Source organism: Aphelocoma coerulescens, chromosome 1A, assembly GCF_041296385.1.
Source record: "Aphelocoma coerulescens isolate FSJ_1873_10779 chromosome 1A, UR_Acoe_1.0, whole genome shotgun sequence".
Taxonomy (NCBI): Eukaryota; Metazoa; Chordata; class Aves; order Passeriformes; family Corvidae; genus Aphelocoma; species Aphelocoma coerulescens.
Window position 1 is genome coordinate 41,036,956 of NC_091014.1, and position 24,781 is coordinate 41,061,736.

The 24,781-nt window shown below is 48.3% G+C and overlaps 2 protein-coding genes across 2 annotated transcripts; both read left to right on the forward strand.

The window, feature by feature from the left end:
• Positions 1 to 4,107: 4,107 nt before the first annotated feature.
• MYF6 (myogenic factor 6) lies at positions 4,108 to 5,550 on the forward strand. The gene is made up of 3 exons (XM_069003902.1): positions 4,108 to 4,623; positions 4,871 to 4,961; positions 5,182 to 5,550. The coding sequence occupies exons 1-3, from the start codon at positions 4,108 to 4,110 to the stop codon at positions 5,298 to 5,300; spliced, it is 726 nt and encodes a 241-aa protein (XP_068860003.1). The 3' UTR covers positions 5,301 to 5,550.
• A 6,261-nt stretch (positions 5,551 to 11,811) lies between these two features.
• Positions 11,812 to 13,541, forward strand: MYF5 (myogenic factor 5). Its single transcript, XM_069003903.1, has 3 exons — positions 11,812 to 12,394; positions 12,879 to 12,954; positions 13,095 to 13,541. Exons 1-3 carry the CDS (start codon positions 11,888 to 11,890, stop codon positions 13,286 to 13,288), a joined length of 777 nt encoding a protein of 258 aa, XP_068860004.1. The 5' UTR covers positions 11,812 to 11,887; the 3' UTR covers positions 13,289 to 13,541.
• The last annotated feature ends 11,240 nt before the right edge of the window (positions 13,542 to 24,781 follow it).

Below are 24,781 nucleotides of genomic sequence, written 5' to 3' on the forward strand. Positions count from 1 at the left end.
AGTGACAACAAAACATGGGCAGTAACACATATTTCTAGACATGCCACCTACCCTTACCTGAACAACCTACTAAACTCATTTGAGAAGGTCAGTGTGAGCTGGAATAGACTGAGAACACAACAAGAGCAAGAGCCTAGAGGTTTTCAGTAGCAAAGAGGTTTCCAGTACTCTAAGTGGTTGCCTGGAGACAGTAATGAGGAAAGCATTTTTCTTTTTTTCTGTGGAGAAATTAGATGAAAAATGCTACAATTTTAAAAGGTGTTCTTTTTCCTGTGGGGAAAAGGATGTTAGAAATAGCAGTGAGTAGAAGATATAAAGTCAAATGTTAGAGGGATTTCAGAAACATGTTTAGAAGAATATAAACCTTTTGAAAACACAAAGGCAGAAGAACAACATACTGTATTAACAATAAAATATACTGAAAGTTTCTGCTAAGAAAGATGCTGTTGAACGTGAGTGTAAAAGGAAGGAAAGTAAGAATGTGAACAGAAAGATTTCCATTTCTAAAGGGCAGACAAACTCTGAGAGCCCCATTATGCCCACAGCTGGACCTACACTGGTAACCTGCATTTCATAAATCTGCAAGAAGCAATTTAAGAATCATTATCCTCGTAGCCAAAGTATCTACCCATCTCTCAAATGAGGTATTGTATGAGTAGAATAGGGCTATAACAAGGGCTGAAAATTTCACCTTCACCAGGTGTGCTTTCACAGTGACACATAGGAATGGATATGATGGGTCCTCACTGATTACCAATGCCACTGCAAAGAAGGGCCAAAGAGATCAAAGATTTAAAATGCACTGTGCCTGTGGTTGGAAGAATCTTGAGAACAGTGAAGGAGAAAAAGGAGATACTTGGAATGGTATAAAGTGTTAAGTAGGTCCTAGCTGACAAAACACTTCTCTATAGTTCTCTACTAAGTTTCTGCTTAAATATGTCAAGTGACCCAGGCAGTTTCAGGCTTATTATTCAACCACAGTTATCTAGAAAAGTTGTATGTGGAAAAGTGAATTTGAAGGGATCTAACTCCTGGAGACCAGCTGTGACTTAAAATGCAGTGCATCTTTCTTGGATTTGGTCATCCTGACCACTTACTGAATTTACAACTCACTGACTTTCTGAAATACTTCTTTGGTAAGGATAATAGACCTTGTAGACCAAATACAGCACATCACAGTTATATAAATATGCTGAAAGTGTATTTTCAGTAGAGCTACCACATGTGGAAGCATGAACAATTGAATAAAGAAGTGGCTTCAGAGTAAGTTTTTCTGTGAGGTTCTATCAGGCGGACAGAAATTACAAGCAGACTTCAGCAGTGATCCTCCTTTTAATTCTATGTCCAGTTGTTCTTATTCACATGCTTTTACCTCCTCTTATGTCTTTATGTTTATATCTAACACGATCAGGAATACAAGGCATGAAGAGAAAAAAGGCCACTCCGCTTGACGCAGCTTTGTAATGGAGAACATCTCTGAGGATATTTTGTTCATATGTGCTAGGGCTGTTTTCTAGCTGTGTTATATAAACCAAGGATCTGGAGTGGGAGATACAGCAAAATTCAAGTTTCTGATATGATGAGGAAACTCATCGTCTTCATTCAAATTAAAATTCATTTACGGTTGTTAGGAGTTTTGCTCCTATCAATTAGTTTTACAAAGGACTAATTATGCTGTGCCCACATCACTGTGAGGAACTGAATCTGTTTACTCTGTCACTAAGTGCTGGAAAGAAAGAACTGATTTTGTTTCCTGTTTAAAAAAAAAATCTGTTGAAAGCAGCAGGAGCATCTGGCTCCTAAACTTACAGTTTCCCAACTTGCTGAGTTCTCTTAAAGCTCTTGAAAGGCCAACAACAATTTGGAAATTATCTTTCTCCCTTAAACTAAATTTTTATTTGTACACCTTACCAATAGACTGATCTCGTCTGTCTTGTTCCAAACATTCCCAGAGTAGTATTGAAGAAGCAAAAGATTAAAAGAAAAAAAATGAGGGTAGTAAATGTGAAAAAAAAATTTAAACAATCAGCACTCTTTTGGTTTGTGGAGTTTGGGGGCTTTTTGTTTGTTGAGGGGTTTGTTTGTGTTTGGTTGGTTGGTTTTTGTTGTTGCTGCTTTGGGGTTTTTTTTATTACTACCATTATTAATGCTATGGGACAGAGACCCCTGTAATACCTGAAAGCATGCAAAGGATGCAAAGGGGTAGCTTCTCTGTGGACAGTTAGCAAATTAAATCAGAGACACAAGGGATGGGTAAAGGTCAACATTATATCCCTCTTTAAAGGTAGAAAATTAAATCACAGGAAAAGTGAGTGGCTGGTCAAAGGTCAAACAGAAAGCAAGCTGCAAAACACGGAAACTGACAAACTGTTTCTTATGGTCAGTGCCTTAACTGCCAGACTGCCCTTTCTTTAATCTGAAGAGGGAAAAAACCTCAGTGGTGGAATAGTATGAAAATTAGTTTCGCTGAGAACAGTCTGAATTTCTCTGTCTCATCCAAAACTGAATATTGTTCTGCCTCATTAAAGCAGAAATGAGATCCACTCCAACAACACTGATGTGGTGAAAACAAAACTACAACTACTCTTAGTGTTAAAGATTTTTGTACTCCAAAAAATTGGTTTGCAGTTTTGGAGACCCAGTCAAGTCAACGATTAATTTCATTGTAGCTTTAGAGAAATGAACAATACCACTACACTTGCCTTCAGAAAGATGAAGTTTGGAGCTACATTTGAGAGCTATGAGACCATTGCAGGTGCTTCATCCTCATGTATTATTGTTTCTATAAAAAGCTTACATGTGTGTATACACATAAGCACACAGGAATGTACTTACTTATCCACATAAATGTACATACATATGCATGTGTGTGTGCCTATAGATATGGACACGTATGCATATACACACACACACACATATATATATATTTATTTACATGAGCATAAAAAACACTACGTGGTACTTAAAGAACACAAGGCAGTGCAGGAAAAGAGGCAAAGTGGCCATTTTCCCCATCCTCTTTCTTTATGTCAGACAGTTCCAGACATGATGTGACATTACAGTATAAGCTAACAGAGGGTGATCACAAGCTCCATTTCTGTCTCAGTGTCTAGGAAGCTCTGTATACCCTGCCAGGCCCAAGGGATTAAACTTCAGTTAAACCATATGCCTGGGCTTTGCTTGCACTAAACAGCGTCAAGGACAAGGGCTGTCCAGAGAGCCCTGTCACACTGCAACCCAGTCACCTGGAATCACTCCTGTCACCTCATGGGCAACGTGGGAAAGTTCAGACTGAAAGGCTAAGCCGAGGGGCACTGTCCGTGGGTGCCTCATCATCGCAGCCCAGCTCTGCCTTGGCAACCTTCCCCATGTGTGGAGGAACAGCGAGCTTGGCTCCTAACCTTGGGCTGGCCCGAGTGGCTTGGGTCACAGGAATGGCATGCTTCAAGGGGAAGGGGGCGGGGAGGGGGGAAAATAGCAGGGGCTTCTTCTGAAAATATTAACCCGCCTATTTGGAAAGTAATGGCTGCCTTTGAAATCTCTCCTTATAGATCTATACTTAGCCCCGGGCAGGGAGGGTGCGCCGGGGGTGTGAGGATGGGCTGGGGGAGGGCTCCCTGCGCAGCCCCGCGCCTTTGTCCTCCAGCTGTGCCCCCGAGGGCTCGGCAGCGGGGCCGGGGCCGCCCGCAGCGCCGGGACGCTGCTCCCGAGCCCCCACCTCGCGTCCCTTCGCTGCACCCCGAACTCATGGGCTTTCGGGGGAGGGTGGAAAGTTGGGTTGTATTCTTTTTACGGTTGGTTTTGTTCTTTTTTATTTTTTTTTTTTCTAATTTATCTCCCACCTCTCGTGTCCCGTCCCCCCCCTTGTCCCCCCCCCCCCCTTCTAAATAGGAGATGTTCTCAGGACAGCGCCCGGGAGACTGGCTGGAATCAACTTTGGAGGGTGATACACCGCGACAGCTAAAAGTTGGATAGGGTTTCAGCAGCTCCTATATAAAGCAGGGGGGACTTATGTCACTGCACTAATTAAATTCCATCTGGGTTGTTCCTCGGGGTGTTTTTGAGACTGCCACCCAACTCAAGCAGGCAGAGAGGCCGAGGGACAGCATGATGGACCTTTTTGAAACTGGCTCCTATTTCTTCTACTTGGACGGGGAGAATGGAGCCCTGCAGCAGCTGGAGATGGCTGAGGGATCCCCGCTGTACCCAGGCAGCGATGGCACCTTGTCTCCATGTCAGGACCAAATGCAGCCAGAGGCTGGCAGTGACAGCAGCGGAGAGGAGCATGTGCTGGCACCCCCGGGACTACAACCCCCTCACTTCCCCGGCCAGTGTTTGATCTGGGCTTGTAAAACTTGCAAGAGAAAGTCGGCTCCCACGGACAGACGGAAAGCAGCCACCCTGCGGGAGAGGAGAAGGCTGAAGAAAATCAACGAAGCCTTCGAGGCTCTGAAAAGGCGGACTGTGGCGAACCCCAACCAGCGGCTGCCCAAGGTGGAGATACTGAGGAGCGCCATCAGCTACATCGAGAGGCTGCAGGACCTCTTGCACAGGCTGGATCAGCAGGAGAAAATGCAGGAGATCGGGGGGGACCCCTTCAGCTTCAGCCCCAAGCAGGGAAATGTAAGCACTGCCGCTTGGCCCCTCCGCCGCCACGGCAGCGCCGCCGCGCCGTCCCCTCCCTCCTCCTCCTCTTCGGCAAGGCCGCTGCGGGGCCGGGAGGGCCGGCGGGCGCTCCTCCGGGAACCTGCCAGTCCTCGGGCCTCCAGAGGCCTGCCTGCCCGGTCCGGCCCGGGGAGCCGCGGCCGCCCCTCTAACACCCGTCCTCTCTCCGTGTCCCTCCGCTCCCGCCCCCGCCTGTGTGCCGCAGATCCCCAGTTCGGACTTCCTGAGCACCTGCAGCTCCGACTGGCAAAGCGTTTCTGAGCATTCCCGAGCCCTAGGAGTCAGCCCCAAGGAAGGTAACTCACCCCGCGGGCCCCGCTCGCAGCCCTGCCGGCCCTGCTCGCCCTCCGCCCCCGGGCCCGAGCCCCCTTCCCCCGCCCCGACGGCCGCGGCCCCGGCGCTCCGGCTCCCACGCTCCCTCCTGGGCCCGGGCCCTCCGGCAGCCGCGAGCCCCGCGCCACAGGCCCGGCGAGGAGGAGCGGTCTGCTCTTTAATGCCTTTTCTCTCGTTGAGCAGGCGTCTCCGTTGTCGAGTCGTCGGCCTCCAGCAGCCTTCGCTGCCTCTCTTCAATAGTGGACAGTATTTCTTCCGACGAGCCCAAACTGCCCAGCGCGGAGGAAGCGGTGGAGAAATAAACCCGGTTTTGTGGTAGTATATTTAACGGAGATGGAGCCCCCACCCTCTTTCCTCTAAACTAAGAAACGAAGCAAATTCACACAGTGGAAAGCCCAAGCAGGGGCCTTTTTAAGATCGAATCGAGGTACACCTACCCCAAAGAAAATGGCTCCCACTGACTCGAGCCAGGCTTACCCCTTGCCTTCTTTCTTTTCCCGAATTTTGTTTTCTTTAAATTGTGTTGCATAGACCACCCTTCCTTTTTTTTTTTTTTCCCCTTTTTAAAATTTTTTTTCCTTTTTTTTTTTAATTTAAGATACTTACCTGTGTACCGGTGATCCGCTTTGTCTGAGACTCACCGGGAAGTTCATTCCTGTCTGAGTGAAGCTGTTGGTTGCCTTTCGTGTGAGTCATATTTAAAGAGTTCCCGCCTCATTTCGTTCCTGTAAATAATTTCAGTACTGTCTTTTCTTTTGTAAACATAACAGATATATTTAAATGGTGGAATGTGATACTGTATATAAGAACAGATGGATTTTTTGGATTGTAAAATAAAGCTCTTTGTGTTAGTGTTTTCCTCCCCTCCCCGTAATTTCATAAAATAACCCGATCCTGGAGTTAAAACCCTCCACTGACTTTAGCGAGATGAAGGCCAGAAGAGTCAGACCCACGTAGCAGAATCACGACCCGTGTGACTGGAGGCAGAACACGGGACAGATATTCCCTTCGTTTACTCCTCTAAGGACCGTCTCTCCCTCTCTAGGGCCGCACCCGCGGTGTGAACCACCCACTCCCCGGGGGCTCCCGGGGAAGCCGGGCGGGCACGGGTGGGTGTACGGGCAGGACCCGCCGCCTCTCCGGCCGCCCGCAGCGCTCCGGTTCCTCGCCGTGCTTGCAGAACGCACGTCCCCCTGGAAAGCGGTACTGCTCCCCTAAAATGTCCAACAGTGCCGCTCGAGTACCTTGCCAGGCTTCGTCGGCCTTGCCCTGCACGTGGAAGGTGAGGTTAGAAACTGGGCATGCAAGAAGATATCCCCGCCCGTCCCCCCCGCCCCGGCCTCCTGCCCCGGTTCTTGAGCTGGGAGAGGCTCAGTGTCTCACCTTCTTCTCTCGGCACCGAGGACTTGAACGCAAGGGCTTGTCTGCGGCAAAAATGACGGGCCTGCTGCACTAACGGGGCAGCAAGTGGCTGTGACAGGAGCCCGCTCCCTCTGGGGCTGGAGGGAGCTGTGGTTTCTTCCCAGGAAAGGTAACTCCCCTTGACTTCCTTGAGCCTGAGGGAGAATGGAATGGGGTCCTTCGGGGAGGAAAGAGTTAAGTGACCGAAAGGGTTTAGAGGTGGGGGGTAACAGCATATGAAGCTTTTCACTCAGTGATGTAAAAAAACACAGCCTCTCTGAGGATGGTGGAACGGAGCTGCTCACATTCAGAGCGTTACGGTTTGTAATAGATTGCACCCCCGGGAAGGGGCGACCACCAGGGAACAGCGCGTTCTGCCCCTGGCACACACACGAGGCTCGCCGGAGAGCCTGCACAAGTAAACGGAGAGCACTTCAACTCTACCTGCGTGCGCTCTCCTCGTCAACTTTAGTCCTTGATTTAGTCTTTTTTTTTTTTTTTTCTGTTTTTTTGAAAGGTCACAGTCGCGTTTCGGGAAGGTCTCCCCGTTCCCGGCCATCTCGGGCGCGGGTAAGCCCGCCTGAGGTGGCAGCTCTGGGCAGAGCCTGCCTCGAGAGCTAGCTCTCCAATCGACCGTGCCTTCTTACCACCCTTTCTGTGTCACGGTGGCCAGCCGGGTTTCTAAATCAGTCATGTGCTAGCTCTAATTGCTCTCTAACGAGATACTCCGTTGTAAGGAGTAATTGCGGCGGGACAGTGTGGTGGGTATGGTAATGCAACAGTTTCTCCCTTTTTTTCTCCTTTCAAATTAAACCCCGTTGCCTCGGGGAACGCTCGGACTCTTCAGAAAGCGGCGCATCGGGGACCGTGGATCCCTGCGTCCCGCCTCTGCGACCTGGTGCGAGAGAGGAGACCGTGTAGCTTGCTTCTATAGCGAAGGCACTTGCCCAGCCAGAGGGTATATCCGATCGGGCTAGTAGCTCGTCGCCTTCCTTCCTAATTTGTTTCAAACCCCGCTGGGTCCGCGGTAAGGGCTACACACAGTTCACACGGCGATCCGAGCCCCGCGGGACCCGCTGTCCGCATCAGGGCAGGGGCCGTGCTGAGCCACCCCTCAAAGCCACAGTGTCGCGCCGACACCGCGGCAACCGACTGTCAGGTTTGCCCGCAGCCGGGCATTCACCTCAACAAGCCGCCCGTCCGCCCGCTAGGACCCCCACGGCAGCGTCTCCTCCAGCAGCAGGGTAACTTGAGCGATTGTTTGGAGTAAGTTTGCCTAAAGGAGAGTTTTTTCATTAAATAAAGAAAATACCTCCCGAAGAGACTCTCCGTGACCCCCGCGGCTGCAGCTGACATGCCGGGCTTCCCAGTGAAGGTCGTCAGTGTGTTTGCAATTAAAATGTTTGTGTTAGATATTAATAACGATAATCTTTACTTAAGTCCCCAGCCAAAGCAAACAGGGCCCTGGAATCACAAAATCAAAGGGCAATAACTAGGTAAAGACAAGAGGTTTGTGATTTAATGAAGTCTTTTTCCGGAGGGACCACGCACAAAGTCATAGAAGTTTTTACGCAAATGCAAGTGCCCCTGTCGCTCCCTCCTCCCCGCTGCGGGCTGGAAATCCCACGCTCAACGCAGGCCCCCTCGCCTCTACCTGCTCCGCTCCGCCGGGAATCACCTGCTCGCTCCCTCAGGAGCGGAGGGATGCGGGGCTCCGCCGGCCCGCGGTGCGGGGTGCCCGGCCCGGCGTGGCACAGCCAGCCGCCCGCCCGAGGTGCCTGCGGGACCGGGAGCGATGGGGGCAAGGCAGGGGAAGTGGGGGAAGATGGGGTGCCTGTCTGCAGTGCTGCCGCGTTGACACCGCTTTTCTCTGAAGTAACGCGACCTAGTGTTTAAAGCCTTGTTTTTAGTTTGAGGTTTGGGGTTTTTATTTTCTTTTGTTTTATTGGGTTTTCTTGTTTGGTTGTTTTTGGTTTTTATATTGTATATCTTTATTTTCCTCGGTAAAATCGGCCGCAATCCAGGGAGGGAAGCGGACAGCCAGCAGCAGGCTTAGCTCATTCTCTGAGGTCGAAGTCAAGGCGGTCAAGAGCCAACACAGCAGCTATTTCCACTGGAGAATTTCCTGCGTGGACCACTGCTGCTTTGGGGACCCCATACGATTTTTCCAGTTTCCGTCTTTCTGTGGAGAATGAGCTAGGGATGGGTGTAGGGGGCAGGGAGGGTGGAGGTTGAATAATTGAACCATGTGCTCGCTGGGACGTCCCTCCAATAGCAGGAACTAGCAACTTTTCCCAGTCTCAAGGCTGCTAAAAACCCCCTCGTGTCCCTTTGATCTCTCCTGGGAGTCCCGGGGAGCCAGCAGAGGCCAATGCCTTCTTCAGCTGTCCTCTATACAAATCCCTCTGGCAGGTACTAATGTGTTTACTTAGGTGCGCACGGTTCCCAGCGCTGGGGGGAACCAAACGTTTCTCACACGGCTGGAAAGCGCCCGGCCCCACCAGCCCGACTGGGAAACAGTTTTGTTGTCGGGGCATCACGGAGGAGCCCTCGCTGCGGCTGCCGGCACCCACGGACGGCAGCATTAAGTTACGCGCTCTCGCCGCCCTGCACGGGGCCCCGGTGTGCGCTCCGTGGGGGCCGGCCGGGCACAGCGCGAGGCGCTCGGGAAGGCCGGAGGTGGGGGTGCGCTCGGGGGGACCGCAAACACTTCTCACCCCCTCAGTCCGGTGACTTATGGTTTCGGTAGGATTTTCTTCTCCTAAACAGAAAGGCGTGGGATACGGGAAAAAATGGCACGCTCTGCAAACGGTGCCCACACGGGATGGAATCCCTCCAGGAATAGGTGCGGCACGGGGATTCCTGAGGAGCGGGGAGGGCTAGGGTGAGGAACACAATTTAAAGGGATCGTGACACGTTTACCACTTTCTCTCTACCAGTCTACAGGAGCAGACAGTGTCTGATGCTAAAGCTGCTCCCGCTTTTGAGACTTGAGCCTCCTGAAATGCAGCACTATTCTCCCCCGCCCCCCACCCCGCCCTTCCCCAGCAGCCTCATTAGCCAGCCTTGTAGTTCGTGTTTTCTCTCCCCTTTCTTTAGTTCCACTCGCCTACTGCATTTTTGCAAATTTGTTTTGAGATCACTTTACCACAGGAGCCGGGGGCTCCTTAAGGGATACTAATTACTGATTTTTTTTTTCTTCCTGAGTGACAGGCTCTTCGATGCTTTCTTCCATTTCCCCAAAAATATTCAAGGAAAAAGGAAAGAAATTTTTCCAGCTCTTCAAAGACTTTTGGGGGAAAGCGCATTTCTTAACAGCCCCAGCTCCGCTGAGTTAAGAATCAAATCTGCGAGCTAAAGCTCTGTATGCCAGGAGAGCGGGACTGAGGGGCTTGGCGTTGTGCACCGGGAGATCTACAGTGCATGCTTGGAGAGAAACCAAGCATGCACCAACCCAGAAAGGTGATCGGAACCGCAACTGGCACTTTAAAGATCAGGTTTATTTGTGCACGAAGCATAAATATGTAAACACGTCTATTTTAGCCAGCGCAAACGTGATAAATCAAATTGCGTGCATGTGTCTGTGTGTGTGCACGCCACAGCCCAGTGAAGAGTTCAAGTTACTGCCGAGCAGAACCCCTCCTGACTGATGCTGTCTTAGGAAAACAGTGGGAACTGTCCTGTTTCAGATGGGGCCCAACAAAACAGCAACCTGCACCTCAGAGTGGCAGAAGCCTGAAATTCTGAGCTTCCCCATTCTGTAACTTTACTCCTTTATCAACTCTCTGCTTTTCATACAGTATTCATTTCAAAGGGGGCTCCCCGCGTTTATGGCCCCAAGTGCAGATGTAGCCTTCTCCAACTTTTAGATAATTATGCATCCCTTCGTAGGAAGAAGGGTGTATGCATGGTTGCTTCTTAGGAAAAATTTTAGCCTAAGAGTGGAACTCCGCCTTTGGGGGCTCGGGGGTGGAGGTAGCGGGGAAACAAGGATGGGTTCCCTCCAGCCCCAGCCCAGGCCGAGCTGCTTGCCTTTCTCTGCCTTGCCCGCGCGGATCGGAGGGCTTCCCAGCGGTGTGCGCTGCTAGGGCATCTTTCTCAGGAAATACTCCCTACCTGCCTTGCTCACTTAATCAGCGGCTCCCGGAGACAAGCGGCTCGCCATGCCACCACATTACCTCTTCCTGAAGGGAGGCTAACTGAAGGCGCCTTTTTCCCGGGCACACAAACCGGCTCCGTAGCGTTTGAACCGCTGCTGGGTCATTTGCTCTCCGTTTGAGTTAGCCTATGTCACATAATTTTATTCCCAGGTAGAGAAGGTTTCCTTTGCCTTCTCATAATATTTTCCTCAGCTACAAAAGCCACCTGGATGAAACCAAAGGATTCCTGCGCGTTAGCAAATGCCTGTTAAATGGCTTCATTACCACTCTAATGACCCTTGCACCTCTCCGCTCGGCTACTGCTGCGGCTGGGGCTCTGCGAGGCTTTTGTCCCCGACTTGTGTAAAGTTACTTAGGGATTGCGGGGTTAGAAATTTTACACTTCCAGGAGGGGTTTGTTGCACTGGCAGCTGGGACGCATCTGTAACGGTACAAGTTTGCCTGAAAGCAGAAAATTAGCAAGCCACTGCTTGACTGTTGTGTCTCTAGCAGCACCAGGTCACACGAGTAGGAGAAGGAATGGGAAGGGGATTTATCTCGGAGCAAACACATACGCTTTTCTTTTCTGAGTACCTTTCCTTGTGACCCGATCCGACAGCAGTAAAATCTAAGTTTCCCCCCTCCCCGTCTCTCCTGGCCACGAGTAGCTGTGCATTGTTGTCCCCGAATTTGTAAATTTGAGCGGTTGGTGAGAGAACTTTAATTACAGGACAAAGCGCTCCTTGAGATAAATAAACACATCTTAGGTCTAAGAAGAAAGTTATATTGTTTCAGGTTACATCTGGATCACGGGCTGCGGGAGATAAAGATATGCAAGTAGACACTGGAGGTGTCCCTCCCGAGGAAACCTGTGATGGGAAACATGGGAAACGGGAGATGGGAACATCGGGACGAGGAAGGGCTCAGTAGGAAATGTCAGTGGTTCGTGCGCGTCCAGTGCCCCTCTTTCTCTTTCCACACCAAAACTGCAAATTCACAGACTTGGTTGAAAATTCGGAGATGTCGCAAGCAGTTCTTGGGAGGTCTTTCATTAGAAAAGTGCCCATCTCTCGGCGCTCCAAAGGAGCGGTGCGGAGCAAATTGTCTCCTGGGGACTGGAGGGGGCTTGCCCAGACAGCTCCCGGCAGGGGCTGTGGTGGGATATGCTAATAAAGACTGGCCGCTGCGGACCAGCCTCCCTTTCCATGTATATATAAGGGCCCCCCGCATCAGCCGAAGGACACTTGGTCTCGGGTCGCTAATTACGGAGGAAATTGCCCCAGCGCGCTGCGGAGCGCCTCGCCGAGAGCCGGTGCCCGCCGTCCCGCACTGACGCCTCCGCAGCAGGGATGGAGGTGATGGACAGCTGCAAGTTCTCCCCGTCCGAGCTCTTCTATGACAGCTCCTGCCTCTCGTCTCCGGAGGGCGAGTTCCCCGAGGATTTTGAGCCCAGGGATCTGCCCCCCTTCAGCGCCCACGAGCCCCCAGAGCCCGCCTGCTCCGAAGAAGAGGAGCATGTCCGAGCTCCCACTGGCCACCACCAAGCTGGTCACTGCCTCATGTGGGCTTGCAAAGCCTGCAAAAGAAAATCCACCACAATGGACCGGCGGAAGGCAGCCACCATGAGGGAGAGGAGGAGGCTGAAAAAAGTGAACCAGGCTTTTGAGACCCTGAAGAGATGCACCACTGCCAACCCCAACCAAAGACTCCCCAAAGTAGAGATCCTGAGAAACGCCATCAGATACATCGAGAGCCTCCAGGAGCTCTTGAGGGAACAGGTAGAAAACTACTATCACCTGCCGGGACAGAGTTGCTCCGAACCGACCAGCCCCACTTCCAGCTGCTCCGATGGGATGGTAAGAGAGAGGCAGGAATGATAGGGCTGTGGGGACCCCAGGACGGCCTGCGGGCAGGGCCCCCTCGGGTCAACGCCGTGGGACCGGTCCCATGGGTGTGGGACGGGCCGAACTCATCCGGACATCAGGAAAAGGCGGGCGGTTTGCCTCAGAGCAGGCCCCTTCCCAGATTTTGCTGGGCAGGCACGTGGGCTATCCGGGGATGCATGGGGGGGGGCGGCGGTAGCGCTGCCCGAGGGCACCCTGCAGGCGCCCCAGCCCCCGGGGTCCTGGCGTCCCCTCTCCTGCCCTCTTAGTGCGGCCTTAGAGGGGTAAGGCTGGGGGAGACGGGGAAGGCGCTGCCCAGCGCCAGCAGCCTGGTTGGGGGGCGGCTGCTTCGCTCGCTCCCCGCCGGCCTTTATGGCCCTTTCCCTTAGCGGGGATCGTCCCGCTGGCCCCTGGGCGGGGGCGGTGGGGCCGGCACTCGCCCGTCGCTGTCTTGCAGGCCGACTGTGGCAGCCCTGTCTGGTCGGCGAGAGGCGGCAGCTTCGACGCCGTCTACTGCGCCGAGATGGCCCACGGTAAGCCCGACTCGACCCGACGCGGCCTGGGGGGTAGAGGCGGGGCCCGGGGACCCCCCGCTCCCCGGGGCATTTGGGGGAGGCGGCGCCGCACCCCGCGGTAACGCGCTGCCGTGTCCCCGTCCCTCCCCTCGGCGCAGGGTACGCCGCCGATCAGAGCAGCGCCCTGTCCAGCCTGGACTGCCTCTCCAGCATCGTGGACCGTCTCTCCCCGGCGGAGGAACCCGGGCTGTCCCTCCGCGACGCCGACTCCCTCTCGCCCGGCGCCAGCATCGACTCGGGGCCGGAGGCGCCCGGGACGCCGCTGCCCCGACGGACCTACCAGGCGCTATGAGGGGCCGGAGGGCCCGCACCCCGCGCCTGCCGCCGGGGCCGCCGCCGCCCGCCGGGGCCGCCTCCTGCAGACGCTTCTCGGGCGAGAGGGGCAGCCCCGGAGCACCTGGGCCGCCGCTTCCCTCCTGGGCTGGAGGCAAAGAGCCCCTCCGGGCCCCGGCCCGGGATCTCCCGCATCCCGGCAGGCAGACCCCGCGGCTCGGGACACACGCGCTGCCCTGGAAACCCCGCTGCAAATAAAACGTGCTGTGAGAGAGCTGTCTGGCCGGCTGGTTCTTTAAGTGCATTCCCTGGCATGGGGGAGGGCAGCGAGACTCGGCTGCGGGGCGCCCGCCAGCATCCCTGTGGAGCCCCCACCCAGCCTTGGTCGCCCCTCGGCTCCTGCCTGCGGGGCACCCGCCTCATCACGGCGGTCCCAAGCCGGCACGTGGAGTGTCTTGCCGGGCTGGGGCCTGGCAGCTTATTTCTCATTCCACCAGTGCGTATTATTCTGAGACCCCTCATGGAGCAACAAAAATGTGGAAGTTTAAATACTCACACTATATGTCCTGTTATGGGCAGCGGTTCCTTTATTTTCTGCAAAAGTAAAAGTAATATTTCGTAGTAATATTTTTCTATCCTCTCCTCCCCCCCTTCCTTTCCCATCCACCCCTGCAAAGCTCATGTTTCTTCACTGGGTATGAAGATGGACTGTGTATTCCAGAATTTGACCCTAAAATTGCATGGTGACTCTGCTCTTAAAACAGCTGTATGATCTAGCTCTGATGCTGTGCTGGGGAATTTTACTTCTTGCTCTGGCAGAGACAAGTTTAGCAAAGTTAGTAAGAACAAACCTCATGTATCTCTTTCACAAGCCACGAGGTATATTTCACAATATTCCGAAAGCAATACAGATTTATTTATTTGCTCCTAATGACTTTGGTCTTACCAATCAGGATGCAAATTCATTACTCTACATGGCTCTAGAAATAGCCAGGTCAAATCTTCATGCATCTTCAGACTTAACAAGTATTTCCTTCCAGGCACTAAATCAAGTCTATCTATAATGAAAAATTTCCCGCTCTTTGCCCTTCTCTAGTTATAATTCAAAATCTTCTTAGCCAATTCCTCCACCCCCACCCCCGGACAAAAGAAAAAGAAAAAGAAAAAGAGAAAAAGAAAAAGAAAAAGAGAAAAAGAAAAAGAAAAAGAAAAAGAATATATGAGACGGAGAGATGGGCTCTTTCAGTGCATCCAGAAATGTTTCATATGATAAATACTCTGAGTGGGAAGGGATATATACACCCACCTATTGTGGGATAAGGATGTATTTGCCATTTGTGTTTGTGTTGCTAGCACTCAGTGGCCAAAGGGCCTGGTAGTGGTATTTCACCTCTGATAAATCTTTCACTTGAACCCAGCCCAGCTTGGTCATGTCACCAAAAGTTATCACTCGAATGCTCTTTGTTAGTGTCTCTGAACCAAAGATAAAAGAAGCCTTTGCTTAGGGATGGCTCTGTCCCTGTAACATACTGAGGGACTGTGTCGCCCACAAGGGGCCACAGAGAAGGTGAGGTGGCACCTGCCTGCCTGAGCCTGCAGCAGGGTGTGTGTCTGACACAGAGCAAGGCCAGCCCACCCTTCATGCCCAGCTTTCCCCAAAATTACTTTCTGCCCTTGTGCATAGCCTTGAGGTAAGTGTTCTTTTCCTGCAGAGTATTTCAGGAGGAGCTTTGACCAGAATGGGCTTTCTGTGTATATAGGTATATCTGAACTAATGATGGAGTAGAAAAAGTGGTTTTAAACCCCTGAGTTGCTGTCATGCAGAGGTACAAACTAGGTATTCTCACTCTTCTGTCATTGCAGATGCTTCAGGAGTATGCAAGTCTTTCTTGGTTCTGGGGGATCACTTCTCGAGCCTTCTGTTCGTAGGAATCCTTATGCAAGACTGTGAACGTCACTGGTTTTATTTCCTGGCTTCTCACAAGTTGCTGCAGTGTTGCAGTGTTCACTTCTCTCAATCAAAATACCATCCCAAGGATACTTCTTATGCCTAGGATTTAATAAAGTGCAGATGATTTTAAATGGTATTTTAAAGTGGGCTAAGCTAGAGAACTTTCAGCATTTCATTCTGCAGTGTGCTGACCTTGGCAAGTGATCTTGGATGAAGTATGCAGAGTAACGCTAGCAAATCACATGTTGGTAATGTACACCTCTCTTTGGCTGGCAGACATTTTAAGAGTCACAAAAAGGTCAATACTTCTGAGAAGCAGCTTTTCAGAGTGTGAGGAGTAAAATTCTGTCTGTGGGATGTTTGTCCGTAGCCTCCTAAGTCCTACTACGGTAGTTTACAAGCTGTAGGTTTTTACTATACACATCTGGGAAACAATTACAGGACAGCTATGAAGAAAGCTCTCATGAGCTGAAAAGTGCAACAATCCTTGTAAGGAATGGAAGTGAGCACCATGAAACTACCTTTAGTCTATGGATTGGGAATAACAACAAGGCTGGTGGGAGATACACCATTGTTGTCAGATTTTGCATATTTAATAATCATATTAATAAGTGGAACTGAAAAGAAAGATTTGTGTTCTATATGAAGCATGTTCATTTAAGGAAGGCTGTACCCAGAAATAAATAAGAAAGTGGTGGTCTAGAAAATCTGAGCTCCACCTATCCCAACTCCTACTATGTGTCTGATTGCTTAAGGCTCTGGGACAGCATGTAGTGACCTCTCAGGCAGGTGGGCAGGTGCAGGGATGTCTCATGCTGTCACAATAATGAATGTAGCACAGAAGCTGTTTTACAGAAAGTTTTTTGACTATCACTCACTGCAAGGAAGAGCATAATTCTGTACATTTTTTACAATACAACTGATGTTGTATTTTACCTCTGAAAACCATGCTTATTTGGCTTAAATTATGACTGAGGGAGGCAGCTGACCTTTGGGTTTTTTTGTGTGTGAAGTCTCTTGTATCTTTTGTTAACAAACCAAACAGAGATCTTTAGTGAAATACATATTTTAAATTCAGATCAAAAGAGACATTTGCACATTGCAAAACTAACATAGAAACCTGGAAAAGGTCTCTTAAAGATAACATCAAGACAAAAATCCTGCTTTTTTTATGTTCAAATTTCTTGAGTTGCTTTTGTGGAAAACCATTCATTTTGCTTGTAGGAAAAGATCAAGCTCTTTCTTTTCCTGTAGTAAGGCTTAAAAATGATACATTTTTAGTAATTAGTTCTTGGAGGATGAAGAGATCTTTATTCCTAGTGCTTGTCTAAATATGCCTAGGAACACCTCAAATTCATAGTTACATTTCAGTGGAAATTCAGCATCTCTTCTTCCCAGTTCACACTGCTTGTCAGGAGCAGTCAGCCTTAACCACAGCAGGCAGAGGGCAGCTCACCTCTCCCCATCCTAAACCTCCTCCCTCACTCCCTTCTGCCCTCCTTTACTCCTCCTTCTCCAGCTTCTCTTTCTCCTCTGCAGAACACTTGACTCCCTCATCACTTCTCCTTGCTCCTCTCAGCTGGACCTTGGCGTGCTGGAGGACTCACAGCTGGCCAGCTGAACGACTGCTGACCTTTGGCAGGTTCTGCATGGGGTATCAGCCTTACAGCTGGCCACAACTGCCTTCCTGGCAACTAAAGGCCTAATGAGCTTGGCCAGCTGAAGATTGGGCTGGAATCCTGCTGGCTGATTTGACCCTGCATGAAGGATTGAGGGGCTCATCCCCAAATGTGGAGGGAGTGAGCAGTGCCTCCATCTATGTGCTGCTGCCCCAGGGCATTAGAGCCAGGTTTCCCCTACACCCAATTGGATTAGTGGAATGACTAAAAAAAGAGACAGCAGAGCTGTTTTTTTCACATGCTTTTTTGGAGTTTTCTGTTGAGTATTAGATTAGGCTTCATTAGTGGCCTTTACCCTCACTGCATCTCACAGTGTTCACTCCATGGAGTTCAAGAGATACACTCATCCACCAGACCAGGGCTGGACTGAGGGAGTTTTTCCCCTTCCCAAATGTGGTGGAATGTATTTTCCCTTTATCCAGCAGGTGCTCCACTTTCCTATCTCCAGGAGCTTATCTATCTTGGACATTCATAGATCTCATGCAAAACTCTGTACTGCTACTTTCTCAAACATCTCCTGCTTTCCACTCCCATGACCAGATGAAAGGCAGCATCGATCCATGGAGTCTGTTTTCTTTTTGAGCATTAGTGACATTTATGAACTGCCTGGCAATCTGCTGAAAAATGTTGCTGGCTATGATGCCAAAGGCATTGCTCATCTGTGCTTGAAAAAGGTGATACCATGATATACAAGGGTCAGCAAGCCCAGAGAGAGATCAGAAAGGTATTTCAGTATCGGCATTAAATCAGGTGAATTTGGGTCTGACAGTCTCTGAGAGGCCTTCAGATGTGGAGTAGCAGCAGAGAAAAAATTTGCATATTTTCTCATTATTTCTCTGATCTTCTGTGAATATATGCTTTTGAACCAATACTATTTTCTGTTTTAAAAATCCATATAACATGACATAAAAAGTAGCTTTAAAAGCATTAAAACCCCTTCCAGCTGGCTGGAGTAGAGTCAGCCAGTCATCTGGAGGTGGCTGCCTTTGCTCTGGTCCTCACTGTCATGTTCTTTGGATAGTATCAAGCTGATATTGGGAGCAGACACCACACTCCCTTCTCCTCTGGGCATATGCCTACCAAGGGCTGTCATTCTGATCCTAGGACTCCTACATTTCATGAGCATTGTGTTGTGGGTGGCTGGGAGTCCTTCTGGTCTTTTTTTCTCAGGTTGTATATAATGCTGTGAACTCCCAAATTGGAATAGTTTGGCTGTAAAACTTCTGCAAATGGGTGAGCACCATTCCCTTGCAGACCTGCAGTAATGAAGACTTAAGCAGCACCTAAATAGTGAGATTTGAACTCATAATCCCTGCATGATTAAATGGGGATTTTTCTGGGCCTCACCCTGACTTCAAGCATTCACCCTCACCTTCCTTGCAAGCTCTATGAGACTGTTTACCTTGTCACAGCGTAGTGAGTGACCACCAGTGCGGAGTTACTTCCTCCTGTGCGACTGGCCAAGGAAGACACATCCCATGAAGGTGCTTCATGCAGTGGGAAAGCAGACACTCCACTAATCTGAAGCTGTTTGACTGCTGGCAATATGGGTGAATTAACACCCAGTCTGGGAGAAAGGGAGTGTCTCATATTGGGAATTCTCTTCGGAAGACACACCTGGTGGCAGAAAAAAGGGGGTTCCTGCTGAAGCCAGGAGGGTAAGCACAGAAAGCAGGGAGGGCAGTGGTCACATGGCTGTGTTTGCAGCTACTCAATATGGAGTAAAGGGATGGTGACTCCAGGCAACTGGAAAAAGTTTAATAACTCTAAAATTCCTTTTGCTGAGCATGAAGTAGAGGAGAAACCAAGTAAACAAGGGCTGAGGCAGCTGTATCCTACTTGTGCCTGAAATGCACATTTCTCACTGAGTTTCACAAATTTCTCACGTTTATTTCCTGGGTGAAATACAAAAATGACTGAACTTTGAAATGTGAAACTTGTTATTTCTAAACTTCCTAAGAAGTAGGACAGTGAAACTCCTTTTAGAAAAGTGCTCATGAAACTGGACTTTTCAAGCAGAAGTTGTCTGCTCTGAGGGGTGTCCTGACCATGTCTGCCTCCCACAACCCACATCCCCATTACTCTCTTTTGTGTGGATGATAAGAACCATGAGAAAAAAAGATGTATTCTGGTGTATAGTCTTGCTTTAATACATCATTTCAGAAATATTATGATTACTTACATTCTTTTTTGTAAAGTGAATAGTCCTATTTTTTTACTGCTTTTTATTTTCCATTTTTTCCCATCTCTATAAAGTTTTACTGTTTATAAACAATACTCTTGTTTAGATGAATAAATTTGAGTTCCTTTTGGGTTGGATACATACAGAAACAACTTTATCTTCATGTAAACTGTCTTTTAATCAGAAATAATGTATTATAAAGTACAGCTAGACAGCTAGGTTTATTCTTGCTGCAACTCCACTGAAGCCCCTGGAGTTTCCCCAGGAACAGATTTGGGCCAGAAGGCCTAGAATATAGTTACAATATATTCATTTTCTCATGCTTCAAAAATGAACTGTTTATGTGCCAAGCTGTAAAGTGATATTCATGATGACTGAAGCCTGAACAACATTAAAATATCCAGATCCTCTGCTCCAAATCCTCTGGTATCCGAAACTGCTCCTTTGCTTTCAAAAGGAGGGGTCTACTGCTGCTGAGGGTAAACAAGGGCAGGGGCACAGCTTTGGTGCTCAAGCTGAAATAAGGACTAGCCTAGCTGATATTGAAGCTTAACTGTAGCAAGCCTGTGTCTTCAGACACTGCCCCAGCCCCAAAGGCTGCCCAGTGCCCTCTCCACCAGCCTTGCCTTCCTGCTCCTGTGGCAGAAAGTTTCCCATTGATCCTTTCAGCTCAGAAATCCTTGTGAGACTTGCTGCCCCATTCCCCAAGCCCCCCTTTCAGAGGAATTTTTCTTTAAATGAAAAGTACTGTGGAAAATTGCTTTTTATTGCGATTATAATGGATACAGTGGTTCACATAACTTGCAGTGTGCTTGAGAGCCAGAGCCCACACTCTGTTTACACACTGGCATATCAAGTACAATCATGTTCTCTGTTTAATTTGGCCATGATATCTAGAAGTAGAAGCTTGAAATTGTGCTCACAATAACTGCAGTGTTGTTTTGAAGGTCTTGGAGGCCAACAGCTCTTATTGAATAGGTAAGACATAGGTACCTCCCTACCTACCACAGTAGTTATTGATAGGCAGTAGAGTGCAAGGAGCTCTCGAAGAATTCTTCCTCTAGAGCCTAATTATTTTTTAAAAAACTTTGCCCATCTGTTTAGTTAGAAATAAAGTCAGAGAGAAAATGTTGCTGAAGACATGATAAAACCCTCCACTTTTTAAAAACAAATTTCAGACTTTAAAAAGATCAGTTTGTGTAAGATTTTAGAGTAAGATGCAACCAAGTTTATTTCCACATCCTTTTGAACCAGTAGAAATACCTGTGCACAGGCATACTTTATATATGCAGCTTTTAGCATGTTCAAAGCCTGAAAAGGGAGTCCATTTGGGGGAAGGGAAAAAAACAATATAGCAGTATTACCAGATTCTTTATTTAAAATGACATAGTATTTTGGGGAGGATTGGTCATGTGGTGCTTGACTGAGTCTTCAGCCCCCACATAATTTTTATTATATGTAATCCTGGTATGTTAGATGTAGATGTCTGTAGTGTTTTGGGCAAAGTCTTTCCCCATAGCTTTTTCATCATACTGCTGCAGGCGATTTTTTCAGAAAGCTCAGGGCCTTTAGAGACATTAGCGTCTCCCAGCAAGCAGCAGTTTTGCAAAGGGGAGGTTCTGCATCTTTTAGCTACCTGAATAGCTCTGTTTGATTCTAATATTGAAGGTCACTTGGTTAAAAGCTGTGAGCAACACCTACAACCCTTCTTCCTCCAATTCCAGGAAGAAATGTGCCTGGAAAATATTTTGTGGTTTATGAATGCTTTTATATTCCTGTTTCCTGCTTCCTTTAGAAAAGGAGAAAAGCAGTGTATAATCCAGTTGAAAATGTGGGTTATCTGAGAACTGCCTGTGCTGTAAGAATTAGAGCATTGCCCCAACATTAAACAGTCCTCAAAATCTTCTGATGACATGCATGCTCAGGCAGGGTTTGGCAGGTCAGAGCTGACGTTGGTGCTGTTCGGCATGGCAGACCAGCATACCAGGCTCTAACTTAGAGCTGGAAGTAGGGAGAAGAGCTTCTGGATTAATTTTGATGCTGTAATTCTCCCACTGCAATGAAATGAAATGAATCACTCGGTAAGAGAAGGGAAAAAAACCTGAATCCATATTGAAGGCATATGCTGTGCATCTGAGCCAAATGTGACTCAAATAGCCGTAGCCTGAAAATTGGAATTTATAAGCATAACACCAATCCAGCAGAAAGTATAACACACAAATACTTATAAAATTAAAAACAATTCAGCAGCATCCAAACATAAGAACACTATAAATTATATTCTTTTGGTCTTAATAGAAGTACCTACCTTTAAGTGACACCCTACACTTCTGTGAGCTTTTACTCCCTCTGGCTTCCCCAAAGAAGTCTGCTGCAGCTGAGGCCCTTTTAGGTGCAGGAATTCAAAGCTGAAGAATCCTTTTTCCAGTGGGATTATTCTTTTTATAAGGCTCTGTGTGTGTGCTGGAAAAGCAATTTATTTTGCCGCTAATATGGGATAAAGCATCATTATGCTACTCAGCTGTCACTGGGGAGTATTTGAAAGTGGTAAATCTATTTTGGGCCCAGTAGTAGTTCTAATCATTCCAATCTGAATAAAAAAAGTAGGAAGTACAGGACAAGGTCTGAACTCTGCTTCTCCACCCTTCCCCCCTCCCCAAAAAAAAAATTTCTGACACTTAAGGGACAGATCTTCTACAGAATGTAGGATTTTAAAAAAAGTGTCATTTCTCTAAAATGTTGAAGTACAGAATTTTAAATAGATGACTAAAAAATCAGCTGTACTATTTAAAACATTGAAACACATAGGAGTTAGGCACTTCACAAAATCCTATGGCAGACAGAGGCTCAAATTCTCCAGGGGGATTAGGTGTTTAAATATAGCTGAGAATCAGAGACTCCAGATCCACAAGCAGGGTTAGGGATCCCCAGTGCCAAGGGCCTTGTCCTTGTAATGATATACAGAACACTGGGAATACGGGAAATTCTCAACATGCAGTGAGAGGCACCTGGGCCCCAGTAAAGTGTCTGGAAATACATAATGTGAAGCAGGGCTCTGTCTAAATAGCAAGAATTTGATGAAAAACATGCCTGACTTAAGTGTCTTAATCTGGATTGGAATATAGTGTCTTTCAAGATCAATCTGTCCATCTTTCTTTCTGTCTGTCTGCCTTTCCATCCTGTGCCCAAACCCCGTGTTCCATTGTCTAAGCAGGCATAAATACTTCATTTACAAACTAAAAGGGGAAGTGCAACTGTTCCCCTTTTATTAACTGGGCTGTCACTTACAGCATTCACTCACAATGTGGGAAGATGAGTTTGAGCCCTTTTCTGCCTGTGTTGAAGGGACTGTTTTGATTAGGATAGGAGAGGGTGTTTCAGGGCATGGTGTCTCCAGTGCAAATTTGATTTGCACTACTACATGGACTAAACTAGATGGTCCTTCCTTCAGCTTGTATTATGACTTTGGCTTAGACATTTCATTTGCCCCTAAATCAGCTTTCTGCTTCCTTTTTCCCCGGGTTTTGGGATGGATGAGTTGTGTGGCATATAATCATCTCTTTCTGAAGGGCTCTGTGATCTTTTTGGTTATGTGTCTGGAAGCACAGCTGGTACATGGATAAACTATTGGTGTTTTCCATTCTGCAAGGACAGCACATTCAGTCCTGTGACAAGACCTCTTGTGTGTGCTCAGACATGATGGGAGCAGTCTGCTCATCCTCATTTTCATGTGCGTCCCTTGCAACCTGTGTTTTGGTCTCAAAGGAGGCATAATTGTCGTTGAGAAAAAATAGGCAGGGTCAGGACCTATAGCTCATGTCTCTTCTTCAGACTGAGTGGATATCCTGGAGCAAGAGCCTTGTAACCACTGGGCTGCTGCAGAAGGTGGATCTTTTTGGGCTGTGGAGACCCTGTGACAGGAAAATCCATCAACTCTGCTGTGGCCTGGGAGGAGTATGAGCAGTAGTAACAGGGAGGTCTTGATCCACCACAGCTGTTTGCTGAGTGACTTGGGTATTTGGGTATTTCTAGACCTTTTTGCTTTCTAGAGGAGGCCTCCTTGCCAAACCTGATCCTCTTAGGACAAGCTGGAGCTCTAGGACAAGTACAAGGAGGTTTCTGATAAACATCAAGTATACATACTGGAATAGCAATGTATAATAACTTATTCTCTGCCTTCATCAAATACTGGAGGAAGTTTCTTTCCGGTGGTCACTGCACTTTGAATAGTTATGTCCCAGAATGATGAACAGGTTTGCATATCACACATAGTAACTGCTTCAGCAACTCAGAGCATTGAAGGAGAAACAAAGAGAAATCTGTGCTACCTGCAGGTATTTGTAACCTCTGTTGCTGAATTGAATTATTACTCCATGGGGAAGAAGGTTAATGAATTGAGGATGAAATGGCAGTTACCACAGGCACACATCTGGAGTATGTTGTTGTGTTAGGTTCCTACATTTCTGAGAAAATTCAGCAGCAAAGTGCAGTGTTGCTGCAGCAATATCTTAAGGACTGGTGAGTGTCCTGGGATCTTGCAGCAGATCACAGAGTGTGAGCATTTTTTTTCCAATGCTCAAGTAGTTCCTGGCTTGAATACCATTAAAATAAATGTGTGTGTGAACAGTGACTCTTGAATAATGCTGAAGGATACAGCAATGTCCAGGCAGAAAGTTTTTGTCCTTTTGCTGCACCACAGGTGGCATAATTTGGCATGATTCCTTACATGCTTGTACTGTTCTGTGACCAGCATTTGTCACTTGTTTTTTTGGTTGTTTTTTTTTTTTTTTACCCACTATTCCCTTAAATCCTGTGACTTAGAGTGACTTAAAGTGGTGGCAGTCACCCATGTCAGATTTCCTGTAATTTTGCACATTTAAGGATGCTAAAGCAGCAAGGTCCATCTCGCAGTACACAGGATGCATCTAACTGCTTATCCTGCTTGAACCTGCTTATGTCTCCCTGAGAGGAAAAACTGATCAAAAAGTGTACACAGCCTGATTAAACCCATCTGCTGTTACTAGTGCATGACAAAGAGCCAGGCTGCTGTTTATAGCTTTCAGAAGTTGCTGCGATGAGTGGCGTCAAAATGCACAAAACCACTTTCCATCTGGGTCTCTGGGGAAATGTGGATGCTGTTCCTATGCATTTAAACTGAGCCTTTTTTTCTGCTGCTTCCCAAGCTTCTCAGTTATAAATAATGCTGATCCTGCCCCTCTACTCAGCCTTAGTGAGGCCACATCTGGAGTGCTGTGTCCAGTTCTGGGCTCCTCAGGACAAGAGAGTCATGGAGCTCCTGGAGCAGGTCAAGCAGAGGGCAACAAAGATGATTAAGGGACTGGAGCATCTCTCTTACGCTGATGGCCTGAGGGAGCTGGGCCTGTTCAGTTGAAGCTATTGATTCAGCATCCTCTGTGTGCTGCAGACATGTACAGACATTGTTCCTTGTCTCAGTTATGGAGTACTACTTCATACAGTCAGAGTTTGCTCGGCTTCTGTGCACTGATCTCTGGCAATTACTGTCCTGTGGTAAAAGTTTTTGTGCTCGTCAGCTAAAATGCTGCATTCTGCAGCATCTAAAATTTAGGCTTCTTATCTGATATTCCTCTAAGTTCCCTCTGTAGTGAATGAAGGAAAACAGGCATCTCCCATTATTAATATGAGATGGAAGAGATATAATTACCCAATATATTTTCTTCA

Bases quoted from the DNA above. Each gene is read 5' to 3' on its own strand.
- MYF5 (XM_069003903.1), top strand. From the start codon at position 11,888: ATGGAGGTGATGGACAGCTGCAAGTTCTCCCCGTCCGAGCTCTTCTAT. The intron at 12,395-12,878 runs GTAAGAGAGAGG...GCTGTCTTGCAG, and splicing joins CCAGCTGCTCCGATGGGATG to GCCGACTGTGGCAGCCCTGT. The intron at 12,955-13,094 runs GTAAGCCCGACT...CCCTCGGCGCAG, and splicing joins CTGCGCCGAGATGGCCCACG to GGTACGCCGCCGATCAGAGC.
- MYF6 (XM_069003902.1), top strand. From the start codon at position 4,108: ATGATGGACCTTTTTGAAACTGGCTCCTATTTCTTCTACTTGGACGGG. The intron at 4,624-4,870 runs GTAAGCACTGCC...TGTGTGCCGCAG, and splicing joins TCAGCCCCAAGCAGGGAAAT to ATCCCCAGTTCGGACTTCCT. The intron at 4,962-5,181 runs GTAACTCACCCC...CTCGTTGAGCAG, and splicing joins AGGAGTCAGCCCCAAGGAAG to GCGTCTCCGTTGTCGAGTCG.